The sequence below is a fragment of the Octodon degus genome, unplaced genomic scaffold, assembly GCF_000260255.1.
Source record: "Octodon degus isolate 3935 unplaced genomic scaffold, OctDeg1.0 scaffold00002, whole genome shotgun sequence".
NCBI classification, from domain to species: domain Eukaryota; kingdom Metazoa; phylum Chordata; class Mammalia; order Rodentia; family Octodontidae; genus Octodon; species Octodon degus.
This window is the reverse complement of record NW_004524578.1, coordinates 22328369-22351179: the sequence shown is the minus strand read 5'-3', so window position 1 is coordinate 22351179 and position 22811 is coordinate 22328369. Positions and strand designations below refer to the sequence as shown.

The following is a 22811-nucleotide window of genomic DNA, read 5'->3' as shown; positions in this document are numbered from 1 at the left end:
TATATAATATATAATATACATAATATATATTATATACTCATATATATATGTATATAATATATATATAGATATTTTGGAGGGGTACCAGGAATTGAACTCAGGACCTTGTGCTTGCTAGGCAGGCACTTGTGCCATTGAGTTATATCCCTAGGCCCTTTTGTTCATCTTTTAATTGGGTTATTTGTGGTTTTGAGTTATAGTTTTCAAAATGTATTTTGGATATGTGTTTCTTTCCAGATATGTTTCAGTCTTTTCTCTCATTCTGTCATCTGTTTGCTTTCTTTTTCTTCTTCTTCTTCTTTTTTTTTCTTTTTTTTTTTTTTGGCAGAACCAGAGATTGAACTCAGGCCCTTGTGCTTGCTAGGCAAACACTTATTCTACTGAGTTATCTCCCCAGCCCCATAATTTTCTTTTTTCTTTCTTTTTTTTTTAAACTTTCTTGATAATATCTTTTGCAGAATAAAAGTTTTAGTTCTGATAAAGTTCAATTTATCCATATTGACATTTTCCATACAGGAATGTAATAGAACTTTTATTACTCCAACATTTATTCTATGTAGCTTAATAATGTGTTATATTTTTAAGAATTTCTGTATATTAAGAACATTGTTTTATTAAGCATTTATTTCAGATCACTTTATCAATATATGTTTGTACTACATAATGTTTATATTACCAAGCATTTTAATTAAAATAATTTTCTTTAGGGTGGCTTTTGGTGTATGAGTTCTGAGGTTTTGCTGATATCATTCATATTCCTACTCTTATTTTAATCTTTTTTTCATTTATTTGGTACAGGGTCTCACTATACATCTTAAACTCATAGTGATTCTCCTGTTTCAGCCTCCTCAGTGCTAGGATTACAGGCATAAGCCACCAGTCCCAGTCTCAGTGGCTGGCTCAGCGTGCCTAGGGGTGGCCGGGCACAGCATGCAGTACCAGGGGTCGAACTGGGTTGCCAAGCAGACACTTAGACTGTTGAGCTATCGCCCCACCCCTTCCTTTTCTTGAAGGCTGTTTTTATTCCTACTGCTCAATGGATTCATCCTGGAGTTTCTGTTATTGTGCATTTGTTATTGAGTGCTTATTATTGTGTAGCTGGGTCTACTGTATTTGGAGAACCTAACTTTATACTGGAAGACAGAGACACTGTCATTTCCAAATGCAGACCTTGAGGCCAGAGATGTAATTTCAGTTTACAGATCAATCAGATTCCTCCACCCTATAAAAAACTTTATTGCAAACGAGATGATTATAGAAAGTCCCATCCACACAAGAGATTACCTGGTTGCCTGGTTCCGTGACCCACTGAGCACATGCTTGACCAGAGCATGGTTTTCTTCCCAGAGGCTGGTCACTAGGGTCACATGCACTTGGTGACACCACCTGCACAGTTCCGCTGGCTTTCGTCTGTTTGCATGTCACTTGCCGACTGTGGAACCCTTCCCCACAAGACACAGAGCACTCTGACCACACACTTGTGAACCACCTAGGAACAAAGACTACAAGGCCTTAGTAAGACTGGTATGCTGGACCTCACGGATGGGCTTGTCAAAAGAAGGAGCTGACCTAATACTGAGATCATTCCAGGGCTGTCACCCATCCTCATGGGAAAGGGCAGCTGCACAGATAATCCCTATCTTCTTCTCAGACATACTCTGACTCAGGAACAACAAACTCACCATGTGGAGAGATCATTATAGGGCTGGGCTAGTTATCTTCAGGTTTAGGGAAGAACAGTCACTTGTATGGCCCCAGAGGGTGTAGCCAGGGCAAAATTACATGGAAATTTCAAAAAAGCAATCTCCATTCATTGAAAGCAGAGGAAGAAAATATTTCTAAAGTGCTATGTGCTGTTTGCTCTAACGTATACTTACCTTTTTATGTTTTTTCCTTCTTACAAATAATTAGCTAAATTAATCTGCTATGGTCACATAACTATACTAGCAATAGAGCTAGGATTGGACTTTAGATTTATCTGGCCCTAAAGTTTAAACTTTGATGACTATAGGAGGCTAAACATAGATGTGCACATCTTTGAGGCACTGAATAGTTTGTTACTGAAGGTGTCCACTGTCCTACTGGGGTCCTGAGAAGCAGATCTTCCTAAACAAGCTCCATAGTTATACAAGGGCTTATTCTTGGCCACTGAGTATAAATGTAATTGAGTATGTCCTTCAGTGATTAAAAACGGCACACATGGGGCCAAAGAGGAAAGTGATCGATGACGTAGAGTGGGCCTAAGGAGAGTCACATGGGGAGAAGACACTCTCTCAGGCTTTCACAGAGAGCACATTGGCCAAGCAATGGCCGTGACTCATCCACATGGCTGCACTGATGAAGGTTCTACAATCTGAGGTACAGGATCTCAGGACAAATCCTGAGGGCATTTCACTGACCTTCTCAGACCAAAAAGCTACAACTCTTGTTGCATAGGTCCTGCTTTACCTTGGTCTTAACCATCCAGTAGAAAAGTATGAAGTCGAAATATAAGAAATAAAGCCATGCTGTTAAGTTGAGCTGTGGGGGACTCAGGTCAATAATTTCTGACATTGCCAGTTAAATATAAGACCCAATGCTATTATAGGCTACTGGACTCTTTTAGAATATTTTGCTGAGTTTACACACCTATAATATTCAATAACGGAACTTAGAAAAAATGGGGTATACAGATGAATGTCCATTTTGTATCTGTGTATTCAAAGAGGTTGGGATAGATATATAGTTGCATTCTCTTAATGAATAGAATGATTTGTTCTAATGGTGTTTGTAAATAGGATCTCAAGTCTGTATCTTGTACAGCAATTAACCACTAGGAAGAATGTATGCAGTGTATTATTTGTTGAAACTGTCCTTCCGATTTGATTTGAAACTGTCTCATTGCTATCTGTTTGTCAATAAAACTTTGAAAAAAAAAAAACAAAAAAAAACGGCACACACCAAAACAGTGGTACCCGAGATTTTGTTATCAATGGAAATTAAAGGCATTTCAATATCACATTATAATTATGTAATCTCAAAACATTTACATTCATGCCAGTTTGTGTGTGTGTTTATTTGTTTATTTATTTATACCTGGAATCAAATTCAGGACCTTGTGCTTGTCAGGTCTTTGTGCTTGTGCTGCTGAGCTATCTCCCTAGCCCCTGCCACTTTAAAATTAAAGTACAACTAGACATTGTTAATGTGTTAAGAGACAAGCAAATATCTTACTGTATCATTCATTTGTAAAAAATTCAAGAAATATATTTCAATATAAGTGCATTCTTTTGTAAACCACATGTGTTTCATTTATATATTTAAAAACCTTGCTGAGGAGGTAGCCAAAGGCTTCTTCCCTACCAGAAGGCATCATGGCACAGACACGTTAAGAGGAAGAACTGTGATGTGCAGGGATCTGGGGGCCTGGGTGACCTCTGTTTTCTCTAGCGGGTAGGCAAGTGTATGACCCTATTAACCCTAGTGAAAAGGCTTGAGAATACTTAATAAACATCGCTGCTGCTGAGTGTCCCAGTGTGTATCTTATCTATTCTATAAAAATCAAGAACTGACAAAAAGCAGCTTCCTCAGATCCAGTTTCCTCTGTGAACCAGTTTCCTCTTGTTCCCTCCACTACTGTAGGGTGAGTTCCACACTTTCTGATGGGTGATTCTTAGCATGTGATCGTTCTTTGATACTCATTTATTACAGATACTCATTTAATGATCTACGAGTTCGGACTTATGACCCGCCACTTGGATTTATAGTCCATCTCTCTCCATCCTTTCTTCATTCCTTCCTTCCTGCTTTCCTGCCTTCCTTCCTTTTTTTGTTTCTTTTCTTTCTTTTTTCTCTTTCTTCTCTCTCTACCTCTTTTTTCCTTTTCTTTTTTCTCCCTTTCTCCTTTTTTCTTTTCTTTCTCTCTCTCTTCTTTCTTTCAACAGTTCTGTATATCTTGTTTAGGGCCTCAGTGCCTTTTTTGATACAGTATACCTTACAGCTCTGTAATTTTTGCTGATTGTATGTACAGCACAGTACTATAGTTTTATGTTCTGTTATACATCACAGTACTGCATGTAAGAGTTACACAAATAAAACCAAAGTCATCAAGTTGGAGTTTGCTCTGACCACTTCTTTGTCCTGAATACTGCAACACACTTACTATATACATTTCCTCATTTAGTGCCCTAGTTGTAGGAACAGATTTTGGTCGGAACACGAGATATGGTTGTATCCAGTTGCATTTTAGGCAATTCATTAAGCACGTTGTGCAAATAAACACAAAATTCAATGTAAAGGCAAATGTGCTCAAAATATGTACTATCTCTATAATGTCTGATACTAGTGGAAAAATAAACTGACTTTTTTTTGGTTATTGAGGCAAAATATGCAATCTCATATTTTGTCTGTTTTGATACAGAAGAGAGTGATTTGGAGCACAGTCTTATAAGTCCCACTGATCACTTACGATGCAGTGTCAAAGGGCCACAAAACCTTCTCTGCACTTTTCTTACTGGGCTCACTTCTAAGGATCACTGCTTCTGACAGATCCTCAGGTGACAATAAAACTGGTTCATTTGGAGGTAAATAAACTCCCAGATATAAACAAATTCTATAGAAGTGATGTTACCTTTAAAACTCTCGGATATGCAGAAACATCTCATAACATGTGGGTGGATATATTTTCTCAAGGGTTCTACATACACTTCTGAATCGCAGGAAACAATTGAACAATTAATTATCATTGTTATTATTGGCTCTGTGGTTGTCTTATATGTTTAATTTTTCTCTTACCCTCCTGGCTATTTACTGCATGCCTCATATGCCTTTCTATCCCCCTAAGTATTTACCACAGAGATAGAGCAATGGCTCCATCAAGACCAGCTTTGCTGTCAAGGGTGTTGGACATGTACAATAATTTTTAGAGTCCAGCAGGTTCATAGTTTTATGATATCTTATTTTCATTGGTCCCTTACAATGACATGCAGAAGCTACTTTGTTAATGAGCCTCAAGTCACAGCTTCCACAACTACCAACTGTAAGATCAATATAACCTTGAAGAATTCATGGAGGTTGCTAGATGCCAGAAAAAGGCATGTGAGGACATGCAGGACTAGTCACTTTACAGACTTTCTAAAGATAGCATTTGGACTGCATCTATTGGGCAATCATGACTATTGATAAGCGTATTCTATACTATTGCTATATCATGAGCTATCCTGGATTTTCTGAATAAATTTCAGCCCTGTCTTTTCTGATATGGGAGGTATCAGCTGAACCCAGCCAACATGATGATTCATTGGTGGCTGCTGTATTTTATTTTAAAGGTTATTGGAGGGGATGTGTTCTTAAGAAAAACAAATCATTCTAATTGAACTATCTTGATAACATGATGCATAAAATCGACACTCCTTGTTTAATGACATACCTGCTTAATGACCGTTCACATTTATTGACCTGCCTCCTTTTGTACGGTTCTGTACATCTTGATGATAGAGCACCAACGTCTATTTGTGTACAGTACCTTTGTTTATATAGTACTATAACTTTCTGATTACACTGTATAGTACTGTCATCTTATGTTCTGCTACACATCACAGTGCTGTGTGTTATGCAAGTAAAGCAATGTCAATTAAGTTGGAGGTTCCTTTGGCCATTTCTTTGTTCCAAATGTTGTAATGTGCATAATATAGATAATTCCTCATTTAGCAACCAATTTATTTAACAATCTAGTCACAGGAGGATAACTGGGTCATAAAACAAGAAGTATCCATACAGTGGGCATTGAGAGACATAGTAGTCAGGATGCCCGGGATACCAACGGCCTTGGAAACAGCCTCAGGCAGCAGCTTGGCTTTCCAGTGTGACTCTGCTTCCTGCTGTCTTCCTAGACACAGGTGACTGGCTGTCAGTACCTCTTTGTTAATTATTTGACTGTTGATTTTGCTGCCATTTGGCCAGCTATCTGCTAGGGTCTATGCTGTCCAATCATTCATTCATTCCACTCATATTTAGAGTATATCATGAGACAGGCATTGTGGCGTTAGAAATAAGTCATTGATCACAGATTTACTGTCAGGGTTGAGCCTAGTGAGTTCAGGATCTCAGACTCGCTATCGGCATAAGGAAGTAGCAGTGCTGAGTTCAGGGCGCAGGAATGAGTGATGACTAAGGGCCAGGGCTCTGCAACCAGACTGACTGCTCAAATTCTGGCTTTTGGAACTGGAAGGCCTAGGACTTGGGTGTGTTCTCTTCTGTAAGACAGAAACCGGGCGCAGAGGAAATGCTGAACTGTATGCCACTGAGCTACGTGCCCAGAGGGCTGTCCCTTTAAAAAGTAGCCACAAGTTGGCATTGTAAGAGTGACCTCACGTACCTTGCAGGGCAGTCTCTGATGTTGCAGGGCTGGAACCCGGCCCTTGGCTTCTGGAGGTGACCACAGAGAGCTGTACTCACTTCCTGCCCAGCAGCTGTCACACAGTAGGGTCTCTGAATGCGGACTCCCAAGTGGCCACAGGTGGCAGAACAATGTGTCCAGTTACCAGGTTCCCAAAAAGGCTCTGTAGAAAGGAAATGAAATGTCATGACAGCCCCCAAGTAGGAAATGATGATGGGCTGGAGAGGATATGGCCAAAGACCACCAGGACCTGTTTTCAGGTTAGCTGCCTGTCTGGGTTTTCAAGCAGCACACAGAGAAAGCCATTCCACAGCGCAAGGAGGTCCTCTAAATCGTAGGCACCTTCAGCAGACTTACTGTAACTACTGATGGAAATGCTGGGCAGGAGGGGGTTCTCTGGAATACAGTCAGAGAGAGGGGGTATTGCAGGCCAGTTTGGTCTGCCAGGAAAAGCCCAGAGAGACTTCTCCAAGAAGAGCCAACAGGACAAGCGAGGAAGGGCTCTCCAGGGCAATTTCTAAAACATGGATCAGGCAGAGAAACGAAAGGTGGCTCAGCAGAAGAAAGAGGGACCAGAAATTACGTGCTAAGGATAAGGATGCATTCGAGTTCCATTCTTATTTTTCCTTCAATTCTTCACCAAAACTTCAGATTAGCACTGAAGCTGCATAAATAATTTGTCGTGGAGACATCTGGAAAGGTAAAATTGGGCGTTTCCTCAGGAAAAATAGACAATAACCACCTTCAGGAATTCCAGCTTTTTAGACCTCATTCCTAACTGCCCTTCCTCTCTAGGCTGACATTGGCCGAAGGATGAGACAGGACAAGATGATGACAGATTTGAGTCCGATCACAGAAAGTGCCAGATTTCCCTGTAATAATCACAAGGAACAGATAGCTCCCAGCTGTGGCCACAGTCCTCCCACAGTGCAGAGTGCATCCTTTAATTTATGGTTTTGCAGGTTTTTTTCTTCTGAGTTTTGACTTTTGCCTTAAATTGTGTGAGGCATCATTGTAAAGCAGAACCACATTATATTTTGAGCTAGACCCTCAAGGTTACAGTTTTAAAATAACTTTTTTTTTTAAACAAATGGCTATTTTACTGAGAACCTCCTAGGTGACAGAGGCTAAGTGAAATGCTTTATGACCAATTTTATTTACCCTTCCTGTAAAGTGGGTATTTTTATTTGCAGAGGTGGAGACTGAATGAGGCTAGGTGGCCTGCCCCCAGCTCTGTCACCTGTTAGGGGAGTTGGAACCCATGTGTGCTTGACTTTAGATCTCTTTCCATTATTCCACATTTCATAAGGAAACCTCGACATTTCCAGGCAAGCACATGTGCATCTCTTTTAAAATGTGGGCCTTTTATTGAAGGAGAAATCATAGCTCAAGTGCTCAGATCCCAGCTGTATGGTTTTATGAGTTTTCACACCGGTAGGAACATTTGTACCTGTGATCCAAAGGAAAAAATATAGTTTTATCACCCTGAAAACATTGCCCCTTGCTCCTTCCAGTCAGCTCCTCTCCCTTCCCAGGCTGTCATTTGCCCTGGCTTTGTGCATCCTGGGCTTTGTGCGATCTTCACTCTTTTATATTTGGCTTCTTGAACTCAGCGCAGTGCAACAGTTTTGAAATTCACTCATAGCACTGTGCCTACCACAAGTTCATCTTCTTCTTCTTACTGCTTAATATCCCACTTGTGAACATACTACAGGTTTTTAAACTGTAGGTACATTTTCCTCTCTACAGCTGTTGTGAATAAGGCTGAACAGTGAGCAGGTTTTCATTTTTTAGGGTTAAACCTGTGTGAGTAGGAGTTCTGGGTCAAGGGTAGAAGCATGCTGAACTGATAACGAATTGCCAAGGAGTTTTCCAAAGTGGTCTCATCTTACACACTAGCAGCATCTGAGGGTTTTGGCTGTGTTGCCTTCTTTCCAAAATTGGATATGGTACAGCTTTTGTTTTTCAGCTTTTCTAGTGGGTGTGCACTTGCCACCTGCAAACCTTCTTTTGTGCATATTTTTTCAAGTGTGTGTGTTCACTGCGAATTTTTTTCTCTTTTTGTATTTTTAGGGAAGGGTCTACTCAACTGCTGTCTCAGTGTGCCCGGGGGGGGGGGGCAGCACTGCAGGCCCCGGGGATCAAACCCCTGGCCCCTGTGCCTGCTTGCAGGCACTTTAATCCACTGAGCTATTTGGCTGGCCTTCACCGCAAATTTGGAGAGGACCCTTTACACAGCCCAGCTAGAAGCTCCTCATCAGGCACATGTTCTGCCAGGACTCTTCCTGGGCTGTGGCTGACCTGTTCATTCTCATTCACCAGGAGCCTCTGCTCCTGGTGCTGGGGATTGAACTCTAGGTCTTGCATATGCTAAGCAAGTGCTTTACTACTGAGCTGCATCCCCAGCCCTCTGCTCATATTCTTAATGGCGATTGACATGAGCAGATCTTTAAAATTTTGATGAAATCTAAGTTTCTTATTTTTTTGTCTTATAGTTAGTGTTCTTTCACATACACACACACACACACTTGAAAAGTACAGTAGATCATGTCATGACACTCCCAAATACAACCCCTGCCTTTTGGGTAAGGGGCCCCGTGTTTTGCCATCTCTGGAATCGTTATCTTGACCATCAGAATCCTGGATGACTTGGTCCTCATCAACAAGCCGACAGCATTATGGCACCTGTCAACTGTATCTGTTTCTGTCCCTGGACCACATGAGGCTTACCTCCCATTTTGTAGTCTGTACTGACTTCTGGGCCTGAAATATTCTTTCTTTACCATTCTGCATGGACAGCTCCATCTCACCCTTTCTGTCTGGGCCTGCACAGCACCTCCACAGGAGCCCAACGTCCTGTCACACTTATGTGTTTATCCCAAGCACCGTATAACTTATCACTCTTTTTTTTTCTGTCTAGTCTAGCACTTTCCACAGGTAAACACCATACATTTACGTATCTCCTTCTGGGGTGCCAAGTCCATAAGCATTGTTCTGTTCACACTAGGACAAGTCATATCATATATATTAGTCTTTTACCAATATTTTTAAACTGATAAATAAGTCCTTTTGAAATGCTCAGATAGGTAACCACTGAAGAAGGGACATGTGCATGTGGTCATCTGCTTAGGAGATGGCGTACCAAAACCAAGTGTTTGCTTACTGCAAAGGCTTGCCCTTCCCTACCAGCAGGAATGGCAGAAATGCCATTTTTTCATTCGTTGATTTGAAGAAGATTGTTGGTTTTCACATTCCATACCATGCCTAACGTCTCTGTGCCTTTGCACATCCTGCTTTCTTTCTTTTACTTCCCAGAATAAACAACATGACTTACATGAAATCAGAGTTGACATATCCAGAAAAATTGTGCCCTTCCTTGGTACTACCATGTACTTCCATCTGTCCACTATTAGCGCCTTTTACCCTGGTCCAAAATATTTATTTACATGACCACCTTCCCCTTAGACTGTGAGCTTCTCACAGACCAAACCACCTCTATCCTCAGCCCTGGGAAAAGCAAGCACTCAGCAAATAGTGCTGAATGTCAGATGAAAAGACAATTGTGTACGTCACAATGGTAGCACTGTAGCTAAAGGAAGACAAGAAAAGTATGAATACTAGGCTGGGGAGACAGCTCTGCAGTCTAAGTGCCTGCCTGGCAAGCACAAGGACCAGGGTTCGATCCTCAGTACTGCGTGCCATAACCGGGTATGTAGCGCACACCTGTAATCCCAGCGCTGGGGAGGCAGAGACATGAGTATCACTACAAGTCCAAGCTGCACAGTGAGACCCTGTACCAAATTTAAAAACAATAATAAAAAAGAGAAAGCTATGTACACTTCTGGATGATGAGGTCATAATTAATGTGATAGATTGCTGACTGGCAGCTCAACACTATTTTGTCTTTTTTGCTGCTCTTGTATCTCAGGGGCGCAGAAGCCCAGGAACTATGTATCCTAGAATCCTTGCCTATCAGTTATAATCTTATGATACATATTCTCTGAGTAAATGATTACTCAAGATTTAGAACATTGAGATGACATAGCCATTATTGTTCCAGTACAATAACAAAAGAGTAAAATGGGAAGTTTAATAGCAACTTCTGTGTGTCCTTCTGTGATTTACCCACTTTAGAGCCACTAAGACCAGCAGTAAAGGTCTATGATTGTTGAATTTTTGATTTTCTCAACTCCACCTTACTCCCTTGGTCACTTGAAGAATTTTACAAGCTTGAGATATTTAGGTTAGACTCTCCTGATTAAGCACTGATACAGGACATGGTTAGTATAAACAGATTATTATTATTATTATTATTATTATTATTTTCATTGGAAAAATAAAACTGAAAGAATCGATAAAGAGCTTTTAGAAGATTTTTCTCTATGAACATTTACTGAGTTTTCAATAGCCTAAAACTATAAAATGAGGGCTGGCAAGATAGCTCAGCAGACTAAGCACCTGCTTAGGAAAGCGCAGGAACTGGGGTTTAATCCTGGTACCACATGCCCTGCCCCTGGGTGCGCTGAGCCGGCCACTGAGCCCAAGCGTCGTGGTGCATGCCTGTAATCCCAGTGTCGGGGAGGCTGAAAAAAGGATTTTTTTTTTTTTTTTTTTGCTGGCTCAGGATACCTTAAGGGAAGTTCTGGTAAGTCATGAGGATCTGGGGATAGAACCATAGTATCCTGAGGCTGACTGCCTTCACTTATGCAGGCACTTAACCAGCTAAGCTAATGGGCAGGCCCCCTGGGGAGGCTGAAAACAAGAGGATCACTACAAGTCTGAGCTCTGTAGTGAGACCCTGCACCAAACACATTTAAAAAAACAAACAAAAAACCTGGTAAATGAATACCTACATTATCACAAATAACGATGTAGTTTATAATGAAAGCTCTTTGGACTTTCTTAGAAGTACATTTGTCCAGAAGTACATTTGTCTAAAAAAGTTTCAAAATCAGGAGAATGAATTGAACTATTGAAAACTAAGGAGGAGAAAGAAAAAAAAAAGATAGTGGTGAAGGCAATAATGCAGCAGGCAGAGATAACAATTACTAACATGTATGGTCCAAACTGTGGCACACGCCTATAAAAAAAGTAAAACTGGACATAAAAGATCAAGTACACAAGCATGATGATAGCAGAAGGTTTTACTATCCACTATCACAAACAGACTGAGCAACTAAACAAAAAAATCTACAAACAAATACTGTATCAGAATTGAGGGCCGGCCAAATAGCTCAGCAGATGAAAGTGCCTGCAAGCAGGCGCAGGGGCCGGGGATTCGATCTCCAGGCCTGCTGTACCAGCCCTGCCCCTGGGGAGCACTGAGACAGCACTTGAGACTGGGCGTGGTGGTGCACGCCTGTAATCCCAGCTCTTGGGAGGCTGTAAACAGTAGAATCACTGCAAGTCTGATCTAGTAGTGAGATCCTGAACACCCTGTAGACCCTTCCCTAAAATGAAAAAAAAAAAAATTCAACACAGCAATTTCTCCAAAATAGATCATATACTCACCGACAGAACAAGCTTTAGTAAATGTAAGACAAGTGAAATGATGCCATGTATATTATCAGATCACAGTGTGATGAAGTTAGAAATCAATGACAAAATCCAGAAATTATGCAAATGGATGGAAACTAAACAATATAATGCTAAATAAATAATGGATTGTAAGGAAAAAATAGTTGACCAAGTGCCTAGACATCATTTCACATATGGAAAACTAAGAAAATATCGGGGGGGGGGCTTTCACTAAATGTTTTCCTTTACACACGCCTCACAAACAGGAAATCTTGCGAAAGTCAAAATCCCAGACCTCGAGGCAGGGCTTCTCCGCTTGCACTGCTGCTGCTGCTGGTTCTGGTGCTGGATGCCAGGAGAACACGCTTTTTATGTTTCTTGGGAAATGCACGTTTACTGCCTGGCCATCTTCGTTCTGCAAAAACAAAAAGAAACACTCTTTTCAACTAGAAATGGGCCAATCTTCACTTCAGCTTGGGAGTTCCTTGGGTGAGTGATGGAGCATGCCCTGCTGGATGAGGCACTCACTGCATTCCTGGATGCTCCGCCTCGCAGGGACCTAGCAGTGGGGAGTGGGCGGGAGTGGAGCTATGGCAGCGCTAGCTAGCGTGTGGTGTCTCTGTGTGCATCCAGGGTTCCCAGCCTAACTTCCAGAGTGGACAAAATGAATTCAGTGGAATTTTAAAAGGGCCTGGAGGAAGCACATTGGTCAGAGCTACTCTGGAGCCCCATGAGCAGGACTGAGAAGATATGCAGATGCCGATGTGGGGATAGGAGGAGCATGGCTCAAACTGAAGCTTCTCAGAGAACTCAGAGAAGTCATTCAGGAACTCAGCAGCTCCCCACCCGCAGGCTTAGCACTCTGGAAGCTGAGGCAGATGGCTCCAGGGGTCAGTGAGTTAGCCAGACTCTTTCTTAAAATAAAAATAAATAAATAAATAAATAAATAAGGGCTAGGAATGTAGCTCCCGGTAAAGGTCTGGATTCAATCTCCAGGACTGTAAAAGAAGGAAGAGGAGGAAAAGGAGAGGAGAGGGGAAAAGAACCAACAGCTTGGGCACAGCCAGTTTGTCAAGTCTTCTATTCCAGATGCTTGGAGATCACAGAGGCTCTCTGGAAGAGCCACAAGGAAGGATGCAGACCCTGTCTGATAGCTCCTGAAATCCCATGAGGGGTAGTGTGAAGACTCCTCAAAGAGGTGACCACATCTTTGGGCCCTAGTCTAATCTCTCTGCAAACCTCCGATTTCCCCATAGATGCAACAAGCTTAAACATTATAGCTGATGTGCTGGTGTACATCCCAGCGCTCTGGAAGGCTGAAACAGGAGTATTGAAAATTCAAGCCCATCCTGGATGACTTAGTGTCTTAGCAAGGCCCTGACTGAAAAAAAAATCACTATCCTCCTCTACAATGTAATTACATCCTAAAAGAATTAGTGCACATCAAAGCACTTTGCACCTGACAGCTACTCCAACTCCTGCCCAGGGCCCTGCAGCTGCCACCATGCAAAGCCACAAAGGAAGTTTTTCACATGAATTCTAACATCACATAATTTCTCCCACTGACTCAATTTCATTCATTCATGAAAGACATATTTAATATACCTGCCTTAGGTGCCTGAAATATTGGGGTGGGGGATAACACATGGTCTCTGCTGCCCACCAGTCTTACTTTTCTCATTGTAGAGCCAAAATACTAACAATCATAAGTTAAGAGGATAGGTCAATTTCAGTTCACCGTTTGTACAAGTTTCAGCCCATAATAGGCTGGCTCCAAGGCAGGGTGGCAGGCAGAGGGGCATCACGGAGGAGAAACAGCTTATGGTGTGGCAGGAAAAAGGCAGCAGGGTAACATGCAGCCAGCAGCAAGCCTACCTTCTCTTAACTGTCTCCTTTTGGGTGGGGCCACTCACACCCAGGGTGGGGCTTCTATCTTCAGTAAATCCATTTAGCCTCATGCAGAATTATGATAATTCCAGTCAGTGGACTAATTTAATCTCAACACCTTTGACTAATTTAATACCACATACCCATCTATGAGTACACGAGGCATTGGGGGAAGGGCATCTAGCTATAAGCCAGAACACCACCTGACTGACTTCTGTGCTTAATTCTCAGCTGAGGCCAAGATGTAGAGGTAAAGAGGGTCACTATTTATCCAATCCTAAAATCCTAGCAATTTAAATCTCTCGCAATGACTGTGAGACAATTCCCAGATCTTGTCCCAGAAGAAAGGAGAGCTCAGCCTCACACCCTGTCCTGCGGGCACCCTGAAATGACTGTCTCCAAGTCACAGTGTTGACCACCTGTTAGGAATGGTCAGACTCAGTGGACTGATGTGCATCACACTGTATTATTCCCCCAAGACACCAAGAAGAATATCAAGTATGATCCTCACCTTTGAGGAACCTACAATTTAGTTGAAACAGAAATAAAAGAGGGAACAATTGAAGAACAACATGTTACTATGTAGTGAGGCCAGTGACAGAAGTCAAAGATGAGAAGATGAAACAGGGTGTCAGTTATTCTACAAGGTGAGGGGAATTGGGACAATGTGAGAAAGGAGTGGAGGACATTTCTCTTGGGAGAGCAGCCCTCAGAGAAGGTAAGAGTATGCTGTGAGTGTAGTGTGTGTGTGTGTGTGTGTGTGTGTGTGTGTGTATGCATGTGTATGCACATGTGTGCAATCATAGGGCGGAAAACCATCCCAACTAGATCTAGCTCAAAACAGGCATCAGGAGTTCAGCAGAAGTTCAGATCCCAGAGTGCGATTAGTATCCTGGGGTGTGAGGGTTTGGCACTCATTGTCAAGTGGGCTGCAGTAGACATCTAATACCCATCTCTCTCACCCCAGCATCAGCCAGGATGGGCCTGGCTGTTCATTTATTGTCAGGAGTCTGGGAGGAGCCCTCAGGGCTTAGCTCTTACCAAGCAAATGCAGTGTGAATGCTGCCGCTGCCTTGCCAAGGGCGTTGGTGCCTGTGCAGATGTAGGTGCCTTCATTTTCAAGAGAAGCATTCTGCAGCAATAGGGATCCATTGAAGAGCAAGGAGACATTGTCACTCAGAGATCTTCCTCTCTTCCTCCAAGTTACAGTGGGCTGAGGGACACCTTTGGAACAAAAGCAAATATGACAGAGGTATGCCTTTAAGGAGAGGGCCACAGAACCATGTGACAAATACCAGTTAGTGTTTTGACCATGAGTCAGAAAGTGGGTCTAATCACACAACAGGACAAATGGCAGTTTCTAGTTTTATAGCTCCTCTATGATATCTGAATGTGGCTCTTGCTAACACAAAGGGTTTAGATCTATGGAATATCTGGTCTCTTGACACAGGGAAGAGCAGCCAGAAAGAGTGGGTTGGCTCTGCATTGCAAAGGAGAGAATTCTGAGACAGTCAGGGTTTTGGAGGCAGTAGGTGGAAGGAGCCAGTGAAGTTGGGGATGTGGAGGCCCAGGCCCAGAAAGTTTGCATGGATGACTGGCCACCAGGAAGTCTTCAGAAAACAAAACAAAAAAAAAAAATAACTGCTGCAGGTCTTTCTTTAAGTGGGTTGCTGTGCCTGGCAATTAAACTCCTTCTGGAAGAAAAATAGGTAATCTTCAAAGCAACAGATTTGTCAGTTCACAATTGTGTAAAGGGGTAATGTCAGGGCAAAACACAAGTGTTGAATTGAAGTGTGGGCCAGTGCCATGAGGGACAGAAACTGTAAGCAGCATTACAGGGGCCTGGACTGAGTGAGGGTGTGATGAATTGGAGGGATTTATTCTCCTCCATTCTGGTCACTGTTAGCACTTTCCTAGGCTTTGGTATTTAGAGTTCAGAGGAATGTCAATTGCTTCTGAAGTCCCTGTTATTACTCTAGGAAACTAGGTATTTTTTTTTAAATGTATTTGGTACAGGGTCTATAGGGTGTTCAGGGTCTCACTATGTAGATGGGACTCGTAGTGATCCTCCTGTTTTCAGCCTCCCAAGTGCTGGGATTACAGGCATGTACCACCACACCCAGTATCAATTGGGGTGGGGCATGGCCAGCATGGCATGCCAGGGATGGAACCCTGGCCACTGTGCTCTGCCTAAGCAGGTGCTTTAGTCCGCTGAGCTATCTTGCTGAGCCTAGGGAACTAGTTCTGATATGTTCTCTTCTGTAGTGCTGAGACCAGAGAGAATGCAGAAAACATAAAATGACTTTGTGACAAAAAAGAGATTCACCATTATTATCATGACATATACACAGTGATTTGTGGCTGCTCCTCTTTCCATGGGCATGGCCACTGTCAACTCCACCTCTCAGTGGAGTAGGTGCTAAGCTGCTGTACTTCAGCTCCAGCTCTTCTGTCCATCATGCCATGGGGGTAATTCAGGATTCAGGGACAGTTATTGCAGTGCTTCACAGAAAATGATCTCCTGAAAGATGCTTACATGTACTTGTCAAAACCAAAGACTGATAATAGCATCAAAGTATTGTCTAAACTCTCAAGGCATGGAAAACTCATGCTCACAGAGGAGGAAATTACCTACACATTTGGGAACTTCTGACGGCCACTTGAGGGCTCCCCTGTCTTACCTGTGAAAGGAACCTAAACTACCAGCTGGAATTTTACTATATCAGGAGTTTGACATGGCTGTCCTTAGAACATTTTGTCCTTAATCCTGTGACTCGGTATGATCTGAGTGTGACAGGTGGAATTCTAAAGATGTCATCCTAAAATTCCCATGCTCTGGCTATACTACCAAATATTAACTAAGTACTGATGTGAAGGGGATATCATTCAGTTTATCAATCAGCTGATCTGAAAATGGGAACATTATGGCTTGTGTCTAGATTTCCCCCCAAAGCCTCATGCAGTCATGGTGGGCTCTTCAGAGGTGGCTGAAACTAGAATGTGTGATGCTGGCATCAAGGATATGTGGTTATTTATAAATCAGTGCCTGATTGGTTTGGCATAGTTTTGGCTAGGATCATGGGTGTGAGGGTTACACTCATGATAGGGTGGGTAGCCTGCATATAATGTAAGGAATACACAGTTTTGTCTCCCTCCCTTGTTGCTTTTGTTATCTTCCACCACCATGAACTGTTTCTCTTCTGCCATGCCAGTCTGCATTGGAGCCAGGCAATTATGGACTGAAACCTCCATAAACCATGTACTACAACAAGTCTTTCCTCCTTTAACTTCGAGTGTTGGGTATTTTTGTCTCAGCAAAAGAAAGTAACTAAGACAGGGGAGACGATCCAGGTAAGCCAGATGTAACCTTTTGCATGACAAAATCAGCAGAGGAGCACAGAGGTGTACAGAGAGATAGAAGGAAGGAAAAAAGCAGGAGAGATGAAGAGGAGAAGCATTTGGAGGGAAGCGAAGGACCTGCCCATGCTTGCAGATGCAACCTGGAAAGAAGTGGAAATGGAATGAAACAATGGCAGGAACTGGGTCAGCCAACACTCAAAGGAGCTTGAAGATTTCCCCAGCACTTTCATCTAAGCCTCTGACAGGCTATGCAGAGCACCCAGATCAGCCACACTGTCCCTACCTACGTGGAGAACTATAATGTGCATGCTGATGTTGGAAGCCTCCAAGTTGCTGGCAATTTGTTATAGGAGAAACAGAAAACTAACATGCTGGCTGATATACAGACCGTTAAGATGACTAGGCTAGTCCTAACTAGTCAGAGGGATGCTACTCACATGTGAATATATCTTTTCAGTCTTTTCTCCTACAAATACACTCACAGAAAGTGCGAGATTTTCTAAGATCACAGTCATTAAGCCATTGTAGCTGGGATCTGCACCCATGCAGTTTGACCCAGACTTTTGCTACCCCCCATGGAGGTAGAGCTTATCTATTGCTTAATAAATTTATTTCTTTAAAGAATATTATTCATTTGGTACAGCAGGGTCTTGCTACGCAGCTCATACTCATAGTGATCCTCCTGTCACAGCCTCCTCAGTGCTGAGATTACACGTGTGCACCATCATGCCTGGTTTCAGTAGCCAGCATGGGCACTTGATACTGGGGACTGAACCCATGTCCTTGCATTTGTCATGCCAGTGCTCAGACTGCCAAGCTATCTCCCCAACCCCAATAAATTTATTCCTAACCACCTCAGAGTTGCTATTTTTTATAGGCAAATTTATTTTTTATTTATATTTATTTTTCTGATTCAGGGTTTCATTTTGCAGTTCAGGCTGGCCTTGAACTCACTGTGTTGCCCAGACTTGCCTCGAACTTGAAGCAATCCTGCTGCTTCAACTTTCCAAGTGCTGGGATTATAAGTATGTGCCATGATGCCCAGTGACAACCAAGATTTAAAAAATATATATTTTCTAGTTGTTTAACGCTAACAGAAAAGCTGTAACAGTACATCTATCTTCAGTCACCTTACTGAATGACTGAAGTAGCTTTTCAATTGATTTTTTAAATGTGTTTGTGGTTTTCTGTTTTGTCATTATTGTGGAATGCAATGAGGTATATTCTCCACTTTTTTATATTTTGAAAATGTTTTGTTCCAGATCCAGCCAAGGCCCACGTGTGAGTGAGACCTTACGCCGTGCTCTCAGGACCCCTCCACCCCTCCAGAACCAGCCCAGGCTCCCGCATGAATGAGACTTTCCACCACACTTTCAGGACCCCTCCATCCCTCCACAGCCAGCCCAAGTCCAGGCCTGGCATGTGCGTGGGAGAGCTTCCACACTTCCCTGTGCCCACCCCCTGGACCTCTCTGGATCTAGCCCAGTCCCACCACATAAGTGAGACCTTCCTCTGTGCTCTCAGGACCCCTCCACCCCTCCGAATCCAGCCCAGGCCCCCAAGACCCCCATGTGAGTGAGACTTTCCACCACACTCTTGGGACCCCTCCACCTCTCCAGTCCCAGCCCAAGCCCAGGCATTGCAAGTATGTGGGAGAGCCTTCCCACTCCCCTGCACATGATGGTACCCTCCAGACCCAGCCAAGGCCTGGCATACAGGCCTGCAGTGAAACTCTGCAGCTGAAGTCCATGCAGACAGTGTAGGGGCAAGAACCACCCAGCTAATCTAGAAGCAGAACATCTTGCCAGAGGGACACAACAGGTTCACTTCCAAGGGCTGCAGCAGGAAGGACCTGAGCACAGTAGCCAGACACAAGCCAGGCACAACTGGATGAATTCAAACTTTGTAGATCAGCACCCAAATATCAGTAGGTGCTAAGGTTGTAACTGCACCAAAGTTCTACACCAAAGGTCAGAGGACAGTGCCATACAAAATGACAAAGAGTAGGAGCAAAATGCAATCTCAATGCCAAGCCCACCCAGAACAAGTGCAGACGACTCAGCACAGAAGAAATTGGGAATCACATAGTGAAATGTCTGAATCAATAGCATCTGAACTCAATAAACAACTGCAGAAAAGTATAGAGGAACCTAGATCAGAAATAACCTCTGAAATAAAAAAAAGAAATCTCTGACTTAACAACATCTGAAGTAAAGAATCAAATACAGAAACATATGGAGGAAATCAGATCAGAAAAATCTCTGTAATAAAAGAATTAATAACTGCTTCTAAAGAAGACACTGATTAAAAAATACAGGAGATTAGAAAAACAACAGATTCCTTGAATGAGCAATACAGGAAAGAAATAGATCACATGAAGCAGAGTCAAAGAGATATAGAGGAAATTAAAATCTCAATCACAAGCTTGCAAAAACGTTTAAGTGAAAGTGAAGACAGAGTTTCAGATCTTGAAGATGCTGGTGCAGCTAGTGAAAAGTTAAGAAAAGATCTCTTAAAAACAACTAGGATGCAGGAAAAAGTAACTCATCACCTGGAAGATGATGCAAAGATGAACAATGCGAGTTTAATAGGCATGAATGAGAAAGAAGGAGTCAATACAAATGATATAAAAAGAATACGTGCAGAAGTAATAGCAGAAAACTTCCCAGATTGAGGAAACAATCTGACATTCAGTAACCAAAGCATACAGAACTCCAAATAACTTCAATTAAAAACACACTGGGACATATAATAGTCAAGATCCCAGAAATCCAGCACAAGAACAATATACTGAAAGACGCTAGAGAAAAGAAACAGATCACATTTAAAGGAAAACCCATCAGAATTATGACAGACTTCTCTTCACAAACCATGAATGCAAGAAGAGTATGGAGCAGAGTACTTCAAGTCCTCTATGAAAACAAATGCCATCCCAGACTACTATACCCTGCAAAACCCTCTTTCAAGTTTGATGGAGAAGTGAAATACTTCCATGACAAAGAACAACTAAAGAATTTCATGATGACAAAGACAACCCTACACAGAGAACTAAAAGATGCTATAGAGAAGGACCAAAATGATCAGAACTCCACTAATGAAAACAGAAGAAACCAACTAAATAGGGCAAACAATTAAGTACAAGAGAAAAAGGAGTAAACATTAGCAGGTAAATAACATGTCAATCATAAGTCTATACATCTCAATTATAACCATCAATGTAAGTGGACTCAATTCACCAATTAAAAGAAATAGACTGGCACATTGGATTAGGAAACAAAATCCAACAATATGCAGTGTACAAGAAATACACTTAACTCATAAAGAAATTCATAGGCAGAAAGTTAAAGGATGGAAAACAATACTACACAACCAAGCAACTCAGAAAAAAGCAGGGGTAGCAATCCTATTCTCAGACAGTCTCAACTTCAAACCAAGAAAGATCAAGTGAAATAAAGAAGGCCATTATATACTGGTTAAGGGAAAAATTCAAGAGGAATATGTAACACTCACAAATGTATATGCACCAAACACGGGAGCATTCAACTATATAAAGCAAATTTTAATGGACATGAAAAATCTAATATCCAATACCACAATCCTAACAGGAGAACTTAACACCCCCTTATTCCAAAAAGACAGGTCAACCAGACAAAAAAATTAGCAAAGAAGTAGCAGAACTGAACCAGAGCTTGAAACAAATGGATTTAGTGGACATATACAGAGTGTTCCACTGAACCACAACTGAATACACATTTTTTTTCAGCTTCACATGGGTCATTTTCTAAAATGGACCACATACTCGTCTATAGGTCATGCTTAAGTTTATGAAAGAAAACAGAAATTATCTAATGCATATTATCTGAGTACAGTGCAATGAAACTGGAAATAAATGCAAAAGAAATAAGAAAACCCCCATAAATGCATGGAAATTAAACAACACCCTACTCAGTAACTAATGGGTCACAGATGAAATTAAACAAGAAATTCAACAATATCTGCAATTCAATGAAAAGTCAAGCACAACTTATTGGAAATTATGGGATGTGATGAAAACAGTTCTCAGTTGAAAATTTGCAGCTGTGAACTCATACATTAGGAAAACAGAACAGGAACAAATGAACACCCTAATGGTGCACCTCTAACACCTAGAAAAGGAAGACCAAGCCAAACCCAAAGCCCAAGGATGGGAAGGAATTATAAAGATAATAGTAGAAATTAATTCCATCGAGATGAAGAAAACAGTTCAAAGAATTAACGAATAAAAATCTAGTTCTTTGAAAGATTAAATAAAATTGATAAGCCCCTGGCTAACCTCATCAAAAAGAGGAAAGAAAAAATTCAAATGCAAGCAAGAAGGAATGAAAAGTTTGTAATTACCACAGACCTAGTAGAAATTTAGAAGGTTATCGTAGCTACTTTGAGAATCTTTACTCTCACAGAATAGAAGACACAGAAGAAATAGACAGATTCCTAGAAAGGTACAAATTACCAAAACTGAATCAAGAAGATATAACAACTCTCAATAACCCAGTAACTGCCAGTGAAATAGAATGTATGCAATGTGTTAATTATTGAAACTGTCCTACCAATTTGGTTTGAAATTGTCTCATTGCTGTTTGTTTCTCAATAAAATTATGGGGAAAAAAAGAAATATGAAATTTAATAAAAAAAAAACCCTACTGACAAAGAAAAGTCCAGGTCCTGATGGATTCACAGCTGAATTCTATAAGAAATTAACAGAGTTATAATCCTTATACTCCTGAAACTCTTCAATGAAATTGAAAAGGAAGCAATCCTCCAAAAATCATTCCTGGAGGCAAGTATTATGCTGATACCAACACCAGGAAAAGATGTAACCAAAAAAGAGAACTATAGGCCAATCTCCCTCATGAACATAGGTGCCAAAATCCTCAATAAAATCCTAGCAAATAGAATACAGCAAATCATCAAGAAGATCATACACTATGACAAGGTAGGATTCATCCCAGGGATGCAAGGATGGTTCAATATTCACAAATCTATAAATGTAATATATTATATCAATAGAACCAAAACTAGAAACTACATGATTATCTCAATTGATGCACAAAAGGCTTTTGACAAAGTCCAACACTCATTCATGTTCAAAGTCCTACAGTAATTGGAATAGATGGCCTCTACTTCAATTTGATAAAAACCATTTATGAAAACCCAATGACTAACATAATCCTAAATGGGGAAAAACTGAAATCTTTTACTCTCAGATCTGGTACAAGACAAGGATGTCCTCCCTCACCACTCCTATTCAATATAGTTATGGAATCATTAGTTAGAGCCATTAGAAAAGAGAGAGAAATAAAAGGAATAAGAATAGGTAAAGAAGAAGTTATATTATCATTATTTGCAGATGACATGATACTTTACTTGGAAGACCCAAAAAACTCCACCAAGAAGCTACTAGAATTAATACAGAAATTTAGTAACATAGCAGGATACAAAGTCAATACCCAAAAGTCAATAGCATTCCTCTACACAGATAACAAACACACTGAGAAGGAAATTAGAAAAACAATACCTGTTGCAGTAGCACTATGGAAATGAAATACTTCAGAATTAATCTAACTAAAGAAGTAAAAGATATATTCAATGAAAGTTACAGTACTCTGAAAAAAAGAGACAGCAGAGGATTCCA

General features: G+C 41.4%; 1 protein-coding gene across 1 annotated transcript in view; it reads right to left on the bottom strand.

The window, feature by feature from the left end:
* Adamtsl3 (ADAMTS like 3) overlaps positions 1–22811 on the bottom strand; it is a 497024-nt gene that overhangs the window by 9208 nt on the left and 465005 nt on the right. Inside the window, exons 23-26 of the mRNA XM_023712415.1 lie at positions 14822–15004; positions 12189–12308; positions 6356–6539; positions 1285–1489 (exon numbers count right to left, since the gene is read on the bottom strand). Of these exons, the coding sequence (XP_023568183.1) occupies positions 1285–1489; positions 6356–6539; positions 12189–12308; positions 14822–15004 (692 nt within the window). The remainder of the gene's footprint in view (positions 1–1284; positions 1490–6355; positions 6540–12188; positions 12309–14821; positions 15005–22811) is intronic.